At 34.9% G+C, this 18,574-nt stretch overlaps 1 protein-coding gene across 7 annotated transcripts in view; it reads right to left on the bottom strand.

Moving 5' to 3' along the window:
* LOC6503071 (MAGUK p55 subfamily member 7) overlaps positions 1 to 16,741 on the bottom strand; it is a 75,714-nt gene extending 58,973 nt beyond the window's left edge. For 5 of the 7 annotated variants that reach the window (XM_044716875.1, XM_032452991.2, XM_032452992.2 and 2 more), the window contains exons 1-4: positions 16,681 to 16,741; positions 13,843 to 14,326; positions 2,554 to 2,736; positions 2,438 to 2,495 (exon numbers count right to left, since the gene is read on the bottom strand). In XM_044716875.1, coding sequence (XP_044572810.1) covers positions 2,438 to 2,495; positions 2,554 to 2,736; positions 13,843 to 13,929 — 328 coding nt within the window. In that variant the 5' untranslated portion in view covers positions 13,930 to 14,326; positions 16,681 to 16,741. Of the gene's footprint in view, positions 1 to 1,225; positions 1,372 to 1,572; positions 1,766 to 2,437; positions 2,496 to 2,553; positions 2,737 to 13,842; positions 14,327 to 16,680 lie in introns of those variants that run through there. The other 2 variants (XM_044716876.1, XM_044716877.1) reach the window with 2 other exon arrangements.
* Between the last annotated feature and the right edge of the window lie 1,833 nt (positions 16,742 to 18,574).

Here is an 18,574-nt window from a genome sequence, read left to right as displayed (position 1 = left end):
ATATATTTTTTAATGGGTTCATAATGAATCTTACTTTTGGTATGTGGGTCCCATAAAATGTATATTTTTTTTCGCCACTTTTATGTATTTTTTTTACATTTTTTTCACATTTTTTGTGTTTTTTTTTTGACAGTTGATTTCCACTTTCGACAAAACTTGTTTCGTTTTGAGGTTAGTTTTCTTTGCCAGTCTCTTGTTGTTGTATGTTGTTGTTGTATGTTTCTTGTTTAGCCGCTTTTTACAACAAAAACAACAATGACAATAACAATAACAAAAACAACAAAAAAACACGTGGCACACAACGCAGCCCAAACTGTAAGCAGCTTTTATTTCTATTCCTCACATTCCTGCATCTGTATCTGTATCTGTATATGTATATGTATTTGTATCTGTATCTGTAAGTGTTTGAGTGTATCTGTGAAATGTATCTGTGTGTTGCCTTGCCCCCGTGTTGTATCTCGCACTCGCTTTGTCTATTTTGCAGTAATTTTCAGTTGGTTGAATTCGGTGGGAGGCAAAAAAGCTGAGGAAGCTGTATGTGAGGCAGAAACTTGGCTAAAGATGTGGGGAGACACAGAGGTTGGGAGGCACGAGGCATGAGGCATGGCGGGGGGGAAGCAACACAGAAACTCCCACCATTTCCATTTCCAAATGCTTTTTGTTGGCCACTTTGATGGTCCATGGGGGAATTTTTCGTATCTGTATCTGCCCACCCCCTCGTATCTGTAGTATAGTTCCGAAAGTATCTGTATTTCAGGGTGTACAGGGTAATGGGTGTACTGTGTGTACTGTGTGTTTGTGCCTTAACTATTTGCCGTCACTTTTTGCACTCTCACGCCCACAAAAAAAAAATAGGGAATAAAAAATTAAATAAATAATTCAGAATAACAGCCAACCTGGCACTGCCACTCATCACTCATCCAAATCCATACCCAGGGTGTTAATGGGCTTAATAATGGGTTAAGCCGAAGCCGAAGTCGAAGCCTTGGTTCTAAAATAATGAGGCAACTAACTAAAAATTTTCCGCGAATTATAATGGAATTATTGGAGAGTTAATATTAGTATTTAATTTTATTTATTTTTTAGATCATTATTTTCTATAGACTTAATAGCTCTATAATATATAGCTTATACTTCGTAGAAATATTATTCCCAGATACTATATTTTCCTTTAAACCCTTTTCTAATATAATTCTTATTTTCTAGAAGACAGTCTTCCACTCACTTTTTTTTATTTAATTTTTTAAACGCCACCTCTGGTACTGATTATTTGGTTTTTTATATCTTTTTTATGTTTTTTTCCTCTTTTTTTATGCAATGGCACCACAATTTTTTTTTTTTAATCCACAACAAATATCAATCAAATATTGGCTACACCGAAAAAAATTATATATGTATGTGGAGGACTGATTACTTGACTTGGAGTTCGAACCACGTACCAAAAAAAAAAAATATTTAAAGAAACGCCAACGCGTGCGCGCACTTCAAAACAAAAAGACAAAAACAACAAAAAATAAACACAGAACTTAAACAAAAAAAAATAAGAAGACACACAGACTAACAAACACGCACACACAGATACTCTTCTCCGCCGATGAGAGCGACAGGTAGAGTGTAGAGAGCGGCGGCAGAATAAGGGTTACGGCTGCGAGAACAAGAACACGAACCGAAGAAAGCAAAGCGACCAACCTGCGACGCTGGAACTGCGACGCTACGGAAACGTCGACGGTCGCCTCACAACTGAAGCGGCCGGAGCGGCCCCAGAGCCCCCAAAAGCATCAAAATGGAAATCGCCGTAGCCCCAGATGCCGAGAGAGTGAGAGCGTCAGTGGTGCTCGCAAATGAGCTAGATCGGTAATGCGGGAAAAAAGTTATTTATTACTCACTTTAGTTTTCGGAAGAAAGTAAGAGGAAATCCGTAAAAGATATATAATCAGATAGAGATATTTCATAGATATATACCAGATAGAAGTATACCATCTCTGATGTAGCTTTAAAAGCTAAAAGAGAGAAGCTTTGGCTTGAAACTGCCATATAATCTGCCAACACAGACAGCATAAGCTGAGGCAGTTAAAGAGAGCGGAAGAAAGGGCAAAAGCCGGAGAATTTGAGAGCGAAGAGAGCGCAAGAAGCTAAGCTGACCGCAAAGTCACTTGCAAAGACACAGTCAGAAGAGTGGGATGAAAAGGGGGCGGAAGAAAGAGCGGGCTAGTTAGACAGTTATTAAATGAAATGTGAGAGTGGCTTCCAGCCGACAGTTGAGCATTCACTTTGGCTTGTTATTTTTAACTTGGCCGGAGTGCTTCTCAAACCACAGCAGGTGATCATATGCAGTAGAGTTTGAGAGCCACTGTGATTAACTAGGTTAGGCTATTGATTAACTAATTAACTAATTAACAGTAAGTAAGCCACATAGTATATATTTTTATAAGCTCACCCAATCTAGTATCATTCTTCTTTCGAACTCGCAGACAAATGGTACAGGATTTGATGCACTGAAATAAATAATTCATTTAAAATAAGTTCTAATCCATTTACTAGTATTATACTTACGTCGTGGATGTGACGAATAACCTCCGTACGGGATATATTGTCCAGGGTCAGGCCATTGACCTCGAGTATCTCATCGCCCACTTCCAGATTATCGCGATCGGGCGGTGAGCCGTATAGTTTAATTTTGCCCTCCACATTCTCGACGAGTATGATGACATAGCCAGATAGTTCGACTACTTGTTGCTGTGAAAGGATAACGGATGAAGGACAGGATTTAATAAATACTGTGTGACAACAGGGCGCGTATAATTATATATATATATAATATTAAGTACTGTGTACTTAATATTATTCCTAAAGCATTTCTAACCAAAATAAAGGGGTATATTAAGGGTTAACTAATTTTATTAGTTCATTTTATATAGTTCAAAATATATAATTTTTAATAATGCCTTATAATTATTATAAGTTTTAAAAATAGTTAGAACGGGGCGTATACTTAATATTATTGTTAATGCATTATTGGCCAGAAGAAAAAATAAAAAAATTATTTATTAGGTAATTTTTATTTATTTCCAATAATTTCCAAGTTTTTTTGGCAACAGGGCGTATTATAAGTTTTAAAAATAGTTAGAACGGGGCGTATACTTAATATTATTCCTAAAGCATTCCTGCTTTGAATAAGGGATAGATTAGGGGTTTCTGGCTTTTTTTATGGCTTAAAAATGTCTTTAATAGTTGATTTTTATATATTTTTAATCAATTTTAAGTTTTGTGACAACAGGGCGTATACTTGATATTTATTTAAAAGTATTCTTGTTCAGTTAATCAATTTTAGACACAGTTATTGTAAAGTAAGAGCTTTAAACTTGAAAATACATTTTTTTAGAATTAATTTTCACCTATTTATTTTACATTTAAAGGGCTTCTGGCAAACGGGCAACATGGCGTATACTTGATATTAAGAAAATGAAACTTAAATTAAAATAAATTTAGTATTTAAAACATTTCTACAATCTTAAGCTTGATTTTTAAGCTAAATTCTTTTTGATCTTGCAATTATTCCAACTTCTATCTGTCAACACGGCGTATACTTAATATTTAATAAAATAATTTAATTAAAATCATTTATTTAAACATTTAATTATATTTAAATGTAAGCAACCAACCTAATCATTAAAATTTATTATTACAATTGTCGAGTAACATGAACACAAGCTTTTTAAATAAAAAACGAACAAAAAAAACAGAAAGACGACGGGCAACATGGCGTATACTTAATACGAAACGATTCCCTTTGCTCACGAAATATTTACAAAGTCTTTGGTTAATGTCTCGCATAAAGTCATTTTCATAAATGCCAGCCTAAATAGCAACAACAACAACTTATTTATGCTACGCCTATGCCAGAAGTGGGCGTGGCATGGTGGGTGTTTGATGATTCCTAAAAAAAAAGCCAAAAAAAAACAAGGAAAGAGAATAAAAAAAAAAACAAATTAATTACACAAAAGGATGAAGGACTAAGACTCACTCTGCAACAACAAACAATTCAACTTCAGTTCAAACACCACTGGTTCTGTGTGTGTATCTGTATGTTGTTCGCCTGTATGTATGTGTGTGTGTGTTTGAGTGTGGGAAGTTTTGGCCATTATTGCTTGGGCTGGCTCGTTATGTTAATTACAACAAATTATGCTCATGCGGCAATTGCGGGGGGTAACCTCCTCTAGCATTCATTCAAACACACAGGACACACACATAGAAATACGGGCATATCCTAGTCCATGGCACCCACACACTCATACATCCACGCCCTCAAGCGTGTAATCAGTAGGCTGGCCAACTTTGATTGCCCCAGAGTTTGCACAACGTCAGTTTGGCGTTCACCGTGCAAATACAATTGCCATTTCAAAGGACCTTTCCAACAACAGTTTGACAAGCACTGAATGGCTTTTAATTACAAAATAAGGCTTTCCCTTTGGTCTTAAAATAATTAATTTATAATAGATCTACTCAAAAATAGACCCATCTATTAAATAAAAGTAGTCTCAAATGAATAGAAGCTCGTTTCCGCTTGTGGTGACCCCGAATGGTGACCCCGATTGACTTTAATGGCTAATTATACAAAAATCTTGCCTACTTTTTATATCCTCAAGCACTTATTTAGTATCCTTTTCGAAAAATACAAACAAAAACCCTGAAAACTACCAGAAAGCACAACAATTATTTGGTAAACTCGCTCAAGTAACCTTTCAAATTTTCCAAAAAGCAAACAAAACTTTCGGAAAAGCCCACAAAATCCCTAATGTCCAAGATTAGAAACGTTTCATGAGAGACAGCTTGTAGTAAGGACATCTGGGTTGAACAAAAAAACAGACCACAAAACAGAAAGGATATATATTTATAAATTCCACAGACATTTGTGTGAAGGAAACCCCACAGGCTGATGCATTTTTAAAAATTCCCTAAGCACTGGGCAGTGGCAGTGGCAGTGGCACTAGCACTGGACTGGTAAGTGACACCTTTCACCTTTTTCCCCAATTGCAACATCCTTGGAATAATTCATTGCTCACTCGTCCCATTTAATTCCAACGGCCAGGCTGTTCCAACATCCTTGACAGTTTAAATAGGCTTCAGGTTCATATTCGGTTTCAGTTTAGAAATTGTGGCAGAAACATTCGAAACCGCAACGATACAAACCGAAATGTTGGTAAAAAGAATTAAAATGTCGGCCGCAAAAACAGCAGAGATGTATTTTTTTGACTTTTAGTTGCAAATAAAAACTAAAAAAAAAGGACAAGTTTAAATAAAAAAAACAAAGGAGATTGTAAATGAAAAAGTTGCCTAATTAGAAGACAAAGTAAGTGGGGAAAAAAAAGGAGAAATAATTTGTCTTTATTGGGTCACAAAAGTGAATAAAGAGGTGGTCTAGGGGCAGCTGAGAGCGCGTAGGCGTGGCAATGTGGCAGAAACAACAATTGTTGCAAGTGCAGGTCGACAATATCATCAACAACAACAACAACAATAACAATACAACAACTGTAACAGCAACAACAAGGAAAGGCGACAGGCAAAACACTCAACTGGAAGTGAACTCGAGTTGAGCTGGCAAGCGTCCAAAAAGGACACACAAAGTAAAAAGGATCCCGAAAGGTTGTCCCGTGGTAGTATGAGAAGAGTAAGGTAGTAAGTAAGGGGCGGGGGGAGGGGGTTTCGGGCTGGTTTCGGTGTGTTATGGAATGGAATGTCCTGGGCCAGGTGCTAAAAAGGGCCAACAGCACACAAAAGCGGCGAATAAACAGGAAGACAGCTCTCGACATTGCAGCCTCAAGAGGCGGGGCAACAGGCGGTGAGAAAAATAGGCAGTGGCAGTGGCAGGCTAGAGTGGAGAGGGAGGGGGGGAGGCGAAAAACCGCCAACATTTTCCAACTGTTTGCAACTGCCACTGCCTCATATTTCACGCCTCTTTCTTGTTCGAAGTACCCAACCGATTTTTCCCCAACGCCCTCATGCCACATGCCGCATGCCTCACACCCCCTACTGCTACTCTCTCGCCTATCCTTTTTTTGCCTTTTACCGTCACGCCCCCTGCACCGCCCCCTTCTTGGTATTAACGTGGCAAAAAGTCAGGCAATTGATGAACTGCCATTGGCAAGAAAAAAAACCAAAAAAAATGGCAAAAAAAGAGGGAAAAAAAGCAACCAACTGAAATCCAAACCTAAGCTGCATAATTATTGGCGCTTCAACACCGGATGCACAAACACACACACACACAGCCACACTCTCTTACCCACACACCGACACTCACTAGAACCACACACACACACACACACTAGAACCCTCTTCTAGCAGCCACAAGCGAACTATAAAAAAATTCTCAGAATTGCAATGAAATAAAAAAAGGGAAAAAAAGGAACAATTAAGGTGAAAAGTTTGGAACAAAGGATCTTGATGAACAGAAGCATTTATTAATTTATTAAAAAATAGTTTTAATTAGTTATTATGGGCAGTAATATTTATTTTTTTTTTTAATTAAATTCGTATAGTTTATCTTTCTTTACTTTCTCTAAAATTATATTTTAATTCATATTTTTATAATTAATTTTCTTTAAGAAGCCTTTTGTTTTTAAATTAATGATTACTTTTTATTTAAAGCCTATAATCTTAAGACTAACTTTATATCATTTTTTATTTAAAATGTATAGTTTATAATATTATTAAAAACATTAAAAGACTTTTAAGCCTTGATTTCCTTTTAAAGCCTCTAGATTTTAGTTAATGGTTTCAAATTAATGATTAATTTATTCATAAATTTCAAGATTTTCTAATAAAATATTTAATCTAATATCTAAGAACTCCAAAAAAACTTTACAAAACAATCCTGAAGATACTAAGATGTAACTATCTAGCCCTGAGAAGAACTATCTTCAAAATAAGACCAACCATATACGGAAAATCATAGTTTTTGGAAGGACATTCTGTATCCCCATTACACAACTATATATTTCACCTTAATAATCCTATTAATTTGAACTATATTGTAAGTTCCGAGAATGGAGAATCGAGAATGGAGAATCTAGAAAGGAGAATGAGAATAAGGAGGAGAACATAGACAAACTGGGACACTTGTACAGAAGCAACAGCAGCAGCTGTGCCACAACCACTACTCCACCAACCACCACAACACCCCCCTCGGCACTACCCCTTTTTGGACCTTAGACCAAAACCCTAGTCCTCCGACCCCCGCCCCCGCCCCACCGTTCCGCATGGCCCTAAGTTTGCGGCACTCGAATGAAAAATGACAGCAATTACGCTTAAATTATGCGTTTGTTTTCATATGAGCGTCCTTGTCAGTTGTTCTTGCTTTTCTTGTTATTGTTGTACTTGAAGCTCATTTCACACATAGACACATGCCAAGTACAACAACAAAGCACCAGCACACACACACACACACACACACACACACACATACACATACGAGAAGTCTAGGCGACAACTTTTTCCCTTTCTCCTCTGACTTCTATTGTCTTTTCCTTTTTTTTGTGCCATTTGCACTGGGAAATTCTCGGAAAACTGAAAAAATACAAGAAAAAAAGTATGGAAAAAAGAGGAAAAAAGGAAGAAAAAGGAGAAAAAAAAGTAGAAAAGCAAACTGCAACAAATCCAGTCAAGCATGACTCGATACGAAAATGTAAATCAAAAGTTTTGGTTCAAAAAGAAAACTGATTTCCCGATCGTAATGGCATTTGTGTAGCATACTTTCCAGGGTTAGTTGGAGGCAGTGATTTATTTTTAAATAATATTTACTTATATTTAATATATACTTATATTTAATATTTAATAATTTGTTAATAAGTTATTTATTTAAATATTATTGAAAATTATTATTAAAGCATTTTAAGGTAATCAACTGTCCTGTATTAAATTACAGAAAAGGCAATAGCTTTTTGTTCCTTCTAGCATTCTAGATTCTAAGTGGCCTCTAAAAATTCCACTTAGTATAGTAATTTTTTGAATAAGTAATAGATCTTAAGTAAAAAAAGTTTAGTGTTGAACCCTGTTCAACACTACTGAAACACTTAGCACTAACCAACACTATTTAAATCGCAAGAGAATCAATCTAACTAGATTCACGAACCAAACCTCTAAGTATAGTAGCCCTTTAAACGAACTAATTACCACTTTCCAACACTATTGAATCACTTATCCCTAGCCAACACTTGGTGATGGAAGTGAAACCCTTTTCTTTTCAAGAGCATCCTAGATTCTAACTGAATAACGGTAATATTTTCCATTCGCTTCGCTTCTACGCGCTCGACTGCTAATGACAAAGCCAAGAACCAAACCAGAAACGAAAAATAGACAAAAAAAAAAAAACAACAACAAAAAAAAAAAGTGGAAAGAAAACAGAGACAAGAGGACGCGATGAATGGGTGAATATGGAAGGACAAGGGAGGGAGAGGAGATGAAGGAAAAGAGAGAAAGGCAGAGAAAGGCGAGAACAAGAACAAAGCACTTGACTTGTCATTTTTGACATATAAATGGCGAAACAAATCTTTGGATATTGTTTTAAATGATGCACACACACAGAGACACACTTACACTCACACACCCATACATACATATATAAATAGCGAAGCTGACTGCGACGCCAGCCGTGGCAGTGACGCCGACAGAGACACTGGCTGGCTAATAAGCAGCAAAAAGGGATGAATGATGTGAATGTGGAGGCTTGAATGGCAAATTTAGGAGGCATCTCTTCTTATATTCTTTATTTTTATTTTTTTTTTTTGTGTGGTGGTAGGGTGGTGTGGGGTGTGTGTGTGTGTGTGGAGGTTATGCAACAAAGTAACACAAATGATACGCACAATTGTAGCCCCGTTGTTGGTCTTTTGTTGCTTTTTTTTTTTTGCCCGTCGTCTTAAAGCCGAGTATTTGTGAGCCAAGCCAGAAATCAAGCAAACCAACAGAGCATATGTCTTTGGACCATCCAGCCCTTGCCCCTGCTCCCTGATTCCAGCACATGCGCAATTGCAGACACCGCAATCAGACACACACTTACACACACACACACACACGCATGTGCGTTTCTTTCTTCGAAATTTTTGTGTTTTTTTTTCTGTTTTTTTGCGGCTCTGAAAATACCTAAAAAAAAAAAATATGTAACAAAAAAAAAAAAGGAACACACACGCCACTTAATGAAGCAAAATGTTTCATACTTTTCATTCTTCTGCATCATTTCACGGCTAGGCGCGTGCTGCCAGCTGCCACAATAAAAAATATATATATAAAAAAAAATACTAACACACACACACATAAAATTTTATATAATATATATATAGAATTGCCAATGGCCATCATCATATATAAAAGTTATTTGAAAATTTCATGGCAATTCATGTAAAAAACTTTCTTTGACAGCCGCAGAAAGTAGCTAGAAGCAAGACAACAACAACAACAACAAGCAACATAGAGCAAAAACAGACACACACACACACACACACACACATATATGTAAGCACCCCCATCACGTGCGTCCCACTATGCGTATACGTTATGCTGAATTATTCCTAATATTACCATTTTTTTTTCCTTCAAAACCTCAATTCTACTCAAAACAAATAAGAAAGAAAATAGAAAACCTTTAAAAGAACAATTCCCGGAACTGAAAATAGTCGCCAAAAATAAAGAAAATCAACAAGATTTTCCCGGAAAATATAAAACGAGTCTAAGCAGCGATTAAAAAAAAAGAAAAGAGAGACTCTTCGCGGAAAATGGGGGAGAAGAAAATCCTAACCGAAGGTGATTATCGTATTTTACTTTGCTGCTAAAAAGAGGTTTCGAAAAAATTCCAAATAATAAATATTATATAAAAAACAGGAAGGCAGGGAGCTTTGGGTAGACTTATAGAGCAGAAAAGTAATATTTTTTGTTTAAAATTTTAAAAGAAAACTATCAACTCAAAGATATTTAAATTGTAAAGAAACAAGCAAAATAATTAGACAAATAAAAAAGTATAGAAATAGTAATATAATAATAATAATAATAGTAATAGGAAATAGGAAGTTATAGAAAGTAAAATACCACGAATAATATAATTTTCATGATTTTTCTCAAGATTTCTTATAAATAAAAAATAACAATCTACAAAACTAAAACCAAAAAACCCCCTAAAATCTACAAAAAACCAACCACTAACAAAATTAAACATTCTAGTCCTGGAATTCCAGAAAAATAACCAAAAAAACACAAAATAAAACATCCTTGAAATGGAATTTTCAACAATGAACCTGAAAAATGTCTGAAAACCTGTAAAAAAAAAAATAAATAAAAAAAATTGTAAAAAGGGAAGCAGGTGTAGAGCACGTGTAGTATGGCTTATATCACTTGCTGGGCCCCCTTGGTCCTGGAAATATTTGCCACCTCAGTGGCAAGGAAAGAACGGAAAACTGCAGGCGAGGAAAAAAAAGCACACACAGTTTCAAAGAAAGAATGTGTTGCCTACTGTTTGGGGCCCGGCAAGTGACAATGGAAAATGGTGGAAATTCTTGTGCAAAATGGCAGAAATGGAAATTGAAAGAAAATTTTAACACAAAAAAAATATAAAAAAGAGAATTTATAAAATAAATATTTTTTTAAATAATATTTAATAGTTTTTAGGATAATTATAGATTCTTCTTTAAAACTTATATTATCAGTTTATAATTGTATTTTTTTTTCAAGTGTAGTTGAATTTTTTTGTGGGTTTGTTTGATGAACGACGACAGTAATGATGAACGGTGATTTTCAACTGCACTTTTTCAGACTGATTTGCCAACGAACTTGGCAGCCAGACAGCCAGGATACGCACACTTGGCAAACACACGCATATATCCTATACAGATCCTACAGACATAGACACACACACATATACACACACACACAGACAAAGGAAGGACCTCCATTCAAGAGCAAATAGCAACTTCAAAATGTGTCAGGCAATGGAAGCGGAAAAGCATTCAAAAAAAAAAATACAAAATCGAAACAAAAAAATTACTCAGCCAAGGCAACTTTTCGCAAAGGAGCAAGGATATATGTACGAGTATATGTGTGTGTGGGTGTGGGTGTGAGTATGCCTGTATGCAAAGTGCGTGTGTCTATGTGTGTGGGTGTGTAATAGCCCAAAACGGCAATGTTTAATTAAAAACGATAAAGGACACAACGCTGGCAATGGGCAATGCAAATAAGAGAGCAAACTGAATGGAGCGAATGTTTTTTGGGGGAAAATGACAGGAAATGAGGGGGTGTAGGGGGGTATATAGGGTATAGGGTATAGAATAGCATTAGGGTAGGGTATAAGGCAAGGTATGAGGTATGGTAAAGGGTATGTAATGTATTAAGTAATAAGTAAAGTGAGGAACAAGTGGTGAACTTTAGGTAAGGTTAGAGGTAGGTATTTAGGCATAATTTAAGGGCTAATTAAGGTATAAATAAAGGATAAGGGCTAAAATAAGGTGCAAGTGAGTTAAAAAATATAAAGTAAGTAAAAAACATTAAGTTAATAGTAAAGTAAGAGTTATGTAAGGCATAAAGAAAGGTTCTAGGAAAGGTATAAGGTAAGGTGCATAAAGGAAGAGGTAAGCTTGGTAGGAAGTAAGGTATAAAGTAAGGTTTAAAGAAAGGTATAAAATAAGGCATACTGTAAGTTTCAAAAAAAGTAAAAAGTAAGTAAAATAAAATGTTAAAGGTAAATGAAGAAGTGAGTAAAGCATGAAAAAGGTACAAGACAAGGTCTAAGTTAAGGTATAAAGGAAGAAGTAAGCATTATATTAAAAAAGGTATAAAATAACGTATAAATTGATGAATTAGGTAAGGTATAAAATAATGTGTATAATAAGTAGAAAATAGTAACTTAAAGAAAAAGGAAGGATAGGATCAAATTAAGGTACAAGGTAAGGTGTAAGGTAATGTCTAAAAAAGATTTAACTATGTTATAAAGCTAAGAATACAAAATGGTATAAAAGAATGTATAAAATTATGTAAAAAGTAAGATATAAAATAATGTGTAAAGGATAGTATGTAAAGGTAAGGGAAGGAGAAGATCAAAGTAAGATTTAACGGAGTGTCTAAAACAAGAGTCTAAAACAAGAGACAAAAATTATAAAGAAAAGATTGGATAGAAAATTGTGTATAAAAAAGGTATAAAATACTGTGTAAAATAAGTATAAAATATTAAGTAAAAGGGAAAGGAAGTATAAGCATAAAGCAAGAAAAAGGTATGGTATAAAGTAAAGTTTAAAATAAGGTTAAAAATCAGTTATAAAATAAGGTATAAAAGGAGGTATAACGTAAGTATGTTAAGTATGGTGTAGTATGTTAAGGTATAAAGTAAGAACAAAGCAAGGTATAAAGTAAAGGTATCAAGTAAGAACAAAGAAAGGCATAAAGAAAAGCATAAAGAATTGTATAAAGTGAAGCATAAAGTAACGTTCAAATAAAGACCAAACTAAGGAGTGGCGTTCATGGCAGACCCGGCTCGATTGACATCCAGCGGATGCAGTTTCTCAGTTACATTTATGCTGCCAGCCATCTTTTGAAAGAACACAGATACTCCCACCAGTACCCATCACCCAGCACCCTCCAGCACCCCCTTGGACAAACGCCAAACAAATTGAAAGCGGAAATGGGACCCCTCCCTCCCATGGGCCCAACAACAACGAAGGAAGCGAGTTGTCAAATAAAATTTCACTCGAACTGAAAGCGATTTTCCAAAGGGAATTCGAATCGAAAACGAATACGAATCTTTTTGGCCCAAATCGAATTGGGATCTGTTTAAGTTGAGTGTGTGTGTGTGTGTAAGTGTGTGTTTCAAGGACATCAAGGGGAAGGGGGGGACTGCCATGGCTTCGATGACAGACAGTTGGGAGCCATATATTTAATTGCAGTCAATAAACATACATTTCATAAGGACACACATTGCCAGAAAGGCACCGCACCGCACCGCACCGCACCGTAATTGCAGCCACGAGTTTTGTGGAAAAAACATAAAGCCAAAAAAGCATCCTTTGAAAGGCAAAGGAAAGGTAAATACATGAAGGAAATTAATAAAATGCAATAATAATAAATGCTATGACATTTTATTGGACGGGGGGTTGGAGATTGATGTTAAAAAAATGAAAATATTATTTTATTAAAAAGGGTAGGGTTCTACGATTGACTCACAAAATTAATATTTACTTATGTCCTGTCAAGGAAAAAGGATACAAGTTTCTTCATTAAGTTTTTAAACATTTTAAGTTTAAATTTTAAGGAATTTAAAGTTTTTTTAAGAGATAATATATATGAGCTAGCCAGTTTTAAACCAAACCATAAATGGCCCACCGGGCGTATGATTAATTTTTGTGATAAAATGAGTGTTGATTCTCAAGTCTTTGTTAAGATTTCGTTTTAAAACTAAGCCTATAAAATTATAAATATTTATATTTAATGATTAATTACTATTTTTTTTATATTTTTATATTAATACTATATATTTAAAACCTTTCTTTTATAAAGCAATAAAGCTTCAAAGGACTTGTAAACTAAAAACTTAACTTTAGCTTTCGTGCCCTAGATGCCCTAGAAAATTCATTTAAAATCTAAAAAAAAGCGTATATTATCCTTAAACTATCCCTATAATAAACGAATATATTTTTCGACTTTAAATCTTGTTTTTTGAAAAACAATTAAGCTTCAAAAGACTTATAATCTAAAAACTTAACTAAAGATTTTGTTTAGAGGGTAAGAAATGACGTAAAAAAATAATTTAAAATCTAAAAAAAAGCCTGTATTATCCTGCTCCTTATGAGTAATTTTTTTATCAACTTCACTCACCTTGCCCTGCGACGAGGAGATCGTTGAGGTCGACGGCGTGCCCGAGGATTGTGCGCTTAAGTTGGAGCGGCTGCTGTTCGCTTGCATTGCGCCCAGCAGAGGCGCCGCGTCAACGGGGGGCGCCCCTTAATTATTTATTTTATTTTTAGATTCTAGGATCTCTCTCTCTCTCGCTCCCAACGATTCCTTTTTTCCTCCCGACGATCCTCCAGTGCCTTGGTTTCTAATTCAATATCAAAGGCACACCCGTTGCACTAATTTATCTGTCATGGCAACGGAGGACGAAGAAGGACACGGTTTTGGATACAGATGTGGAGTCCAGGACCTCATTGTTCCCGCTTGCCAATTGGGCCTCAATTCTTAGGCATTTCGTCTTGGACAGCTTCTATCTACTATCTCTAGAGCTTAACTTTAAAGAGTCGCCTTCCTCGGTGGCGGTGGAGTATTTTTTTTTTGGCTTGGCGTGGCTTACTTAGTTGGTGTTCTGCAAAGTAGTCGTTTTAGTTATTAAATTGTTATTTTTTTTAGTTATAACTTAGGGTAAACTAATAATAGTATTATGATTTAGATATAAAAGATTAGGTTTTATATTAATAAAGTTTAAAAAATGGCAATGTGTTTCAAATATAATTTGTATAATTAATTATAAAATCATAGCCAACTAGGTTTGAAAAATATATTACACAGAATTATAAAATATTAAAAAATAATAACATTAATTATAATGTAATTTGGTTTTATATAAGAAGATATATATTAAGATTCTTAAAATAAAAATGAAATCTTAACAGTTTATTTGAAATACTAAAAGGTTTCTTAAAGAACGAATTCATAAAACTTATTCATATCATTATATCTTATTAAAATACTTATTTCTTATTGAAATAAAAACCTTCACAGTATTTAAATAAATTTAATAAATAAAACTATTTAAATAAATAAATCTTAAGCAATAAAAAAGTGCAAATTTAGAAAACAAAAAAGAAAATAACCCTTTTAGAACCTTAACCTTTTAATTGATAAAGTAAATTAAATTCAATAAAATTAAATGCATTTTTAAAAAACAGTAGTAACAACTTAAAAAAGATGTATTATTAGTATAGATATTAGTATTAGTTATATATATTAGTATATATTACAATAAATTGCTATTATTATTAAACCCATAAATTTGTAGTATTTATAAAGTAAAAATAATGATAGTAAAAATTAATAAACAGTTACAGTTAAATAGATGAACAGTTAAATATTTAAAGCAATATAAAATAAATAATTTATCATGTAATAGTAATAGACAGAAAAAAACGAAAATTAAATAAAATATAGAAAGATACTCACTCAAGATAAATAAATATCAAATTCACTACTAAATAGTAAATATTTCATACAATGAAAATATTTAATCAATTATCCTATTATTAAAAAAAATAATATATAATATATATAATAAATAGGTATATAGAAATATAAATAAAAGTATTAGTTTATTCTCTAATTTACAAAAACTTAATTCCCCAAAATTTCCAATTCCCAACAATGCCACAATTGCCATAAATTACTTAAATAACCTCTTAAAAAAAGAATTTTTATAAAAATAATTTAAAAAATATTTTAAAAAAATAAAAATAAAACAATATATTAAAAAAATTAATTTACTGCCACAATAAATACTTTTTTTTAATAAAAAGCATATCTGTCTGACTGCCCATTTCCCGGCTAGTTTATCCAGGATAATTTTTTGTGGCCACTTCTTGGCAGCAAGGACTTGCTTCGCTCCAAAAGGAATCAACAGAAAAAAAAAGAAGAATATTACTAAGAAGTAGGAAGCTGCTCTGCCGACGGCGCTGCAACTGAGCAGCGGCGGCGACGGCGGCGTCGCTAGCAGTTGACTCCGTAATGGCCAAAAATAGGGCTAGGTCATCCAACCTCCTCAGACCCCGGCAGAGGCGTTTGCATGGGCAAGGACAAAGACACAGGCGAGTATCCTTTTTGGGTGGCTGACTGACTGGCACGCCCATCCAAAAAAAAAAAAAAAAAGTTGGTGGGGGGGGGGGAGGGGGCGCCCAGTGGCAGCATTTCCATGCCAAGGGCAGCGAAAGCAGCATTCGCAGAAATTCCTCTTTTTTTTGGCGGCGGTGGAGAGAGAGGGGGCTTCCTTGGCTTTAACACACATACACACACACACACATATATGTATATATAATATATATTTAGTATTTTTGGATCCCAAGCCAGCAGCACATTTTGCGGCGCAGACATAACCTCAACTTCTTGCGCGCTGCTTACCACGCTGCCGGCGTCGACAGCGCTGCTACCAGCAGCTGGGCTGGCGACAGAGCCAGAGGCCGCCATTTTAGAGGCCAGGCAACAGCATTACATGGATTTATGTCTCTCTATATATATAATATATCATATATATATATATATGTATATCCTTATAAAATATATACATATATGAGTGTATAAGTGTGTGTGTGTGTGTGTTTGTGCCGCCTCCATCTCATTTTTACAGTTATTCTTCTGCAACAAAAGCCAAAAAAAAAGAGGGGGGAAATAGTGTCAAGGAAACTATAGATTAAATAATCGCTTTGTGGCTTGGACGATCTTTCGGTTAAGTTGGGTTTCCTCAAGGATATGGCTTGGGCTTCAAAAATGCTAAATTCGAAAAAACCATTGCCTACTTCTAGGCTCGAAATATAAACAAATGAAAACTCCTATTTTGTTTACAAAATAAATGGGAAATTAAAAGCTTAAAAGCTAGCATAATTTACTATTTTTATTAGTATCTCTTATTAATTATTTAAAATTAAAATATTTAAAATTTAAATATTTACTTACAATTTCCTCAGAAATAAATATTTAGCTGGATTTTTGGCGTTTTTTGTTGTGCGTTTCGTTTTGTTTTTATTAAGAACTTAATTCAAATTTTAATTAAATATACTAGCTCTTCATTTTCTCATTTTATTTATTTATTTATAATTTTATTTTTTGCTTGTGCGCTTGTTGTTTTGTTTCTTATATCTTTCTTTTTATTTCATTTTTGTGTTGCCTTGGCTTTTTCTATTTTTTTTGTGTTAGCCAGGGGATTAAAGAACGCCGAAAAAAAATACAAAAAAAATACAATTTATATATTTTTTTTTTGGTAACAACACGAAAATAACGGAACACACTCGCACCCACAGTCACACAGGCACACACACACACAGGCGCAAAATCACACCCGCACACACAGACACACACACACACACAGTCAGCGAGACAAAAACGCAGACACACACACACTCACACACACTAATACCGTTACAAACGCGCACGCGGCGAGAAAAAAAAATAAATTTTTTTTTGGACAGCGGCAAGGATATTTTTTGTTTTATTTTCAATATTTTTGAATGAAAAGTATATTCTTTTAAAAGAATATTTTTAGAAATATTTGAATTAAGAGTTTCTGAATTTTTTGCATAAATTTGTAATTAATTTATTTGATATTTTTATGGTTTATTTGCCGTTTGTAAATGATTTTTTTTTTCGGGGTTCTACGTTCCGGATTCCGGATTCCGGATTTCTTACGTGCAGTCCGTCCGGCGCTGCGCACGCCGCGTTTTGCCGCTGAAAGTGGCGTCGAAAGTGGCACGTCTTGCGTTGAAATCTTGCGCGAAACTGAGCTGCCGTTACTTTCCTAAATCTGCTTTCACTGTCCGCTGCCACTGCCACTGCCACTGCTGCTGCTGCCGCCGTCGCTGCCAGCCGCTGCTTATACTCTTATTTTTGTTGTTGTTGTTGCTTACAGCGACTGCGAAGGATGCTTCTTCGATGCTCGAATCTCGATTCAAATCGAATCGCGCGTGGCTCTCCTCTCCGGACAAGGATTCGCGCAGCGTGGCTCCCGTTCGAGCAGCAGCCGTGCAGTGCCACTCAGTTCTGGGCCGCTCTGCTCGGTCCTGGCCAGCTCCAGGCTCCGGATCCGGCTCAGGCTCCGGCTCCGGCTCCGGCTGCGGCAGCGGCTCGAAACACGGCCACGGCTACCAGGACACGACAGCAGCCGACGAGTCCAGGACACGATGTCCTGCACACTTGGCTGGGGTTTGTCAAAAAACAGGATAATAGTTTATTAACTAATTTTACATTTTTGGTTAAATACATTATTTTTCCTATAAATTTCTTTTATTTTTATTTTATATTATTTTTAAGATTTTATTTTATCCAAAAAGTATTGCCTATTTTTCAGCTGCCACTTCCGTTTGAGACTAAAATAGTAGTAGAATAAATTAATATAGTTTTGAAACTTTTATTTTAAATATTAGGGCTTGAAATAATTAAATAAAAAAAAATAATAATTACAAATTATTTTTAATTTTATAGCGCCCTCCTCCTCGATTCTCATAGGTCGCACTTAAGCAGGCCACTTAGCGCCAAAAAAAATAATATGAAAATAAATTAAAATAGAAAAAAACAAAAAAGTGAAAAAAACAACAACAAAGTGGACAACGACAGGAACAACAACAACAAGAGCAACTAAATGGAAAACAAAGGCATCCAGAAAAACAGCAGCGACAACAACAACAACATGAATTACAAGAACAACATGACCTACAACAACAACATAAGCTACAAAAACAACATGAACAACAACAACATTAACAACAACATGAATTACAACAACAACAAAAACATGAATTACAATAACATGGGGTAGAACAACAACGCGAAAAACAACAGCAACACGAAAATCAAC

The sequence above is a fragment of the Drosophila ananassae genome, chromosome XL (assembly GCF_017639315.1).
Source record: "Drosophila ananassae strain 14024-0371.13 chromosome XL, ASM1763931v2, whole genome shotgun sequence".
Lineage (NCBI taxonomy): Eukaryota > Metazoa > Arthropoda > Insecta > Diptera > Drosophilidae > Drosophila > Drosophila ananassae.
Note: the sequence above shows the minus strand (reverse complement) of the source record. Positions and strands in the feature narration are given on the sequence as shown.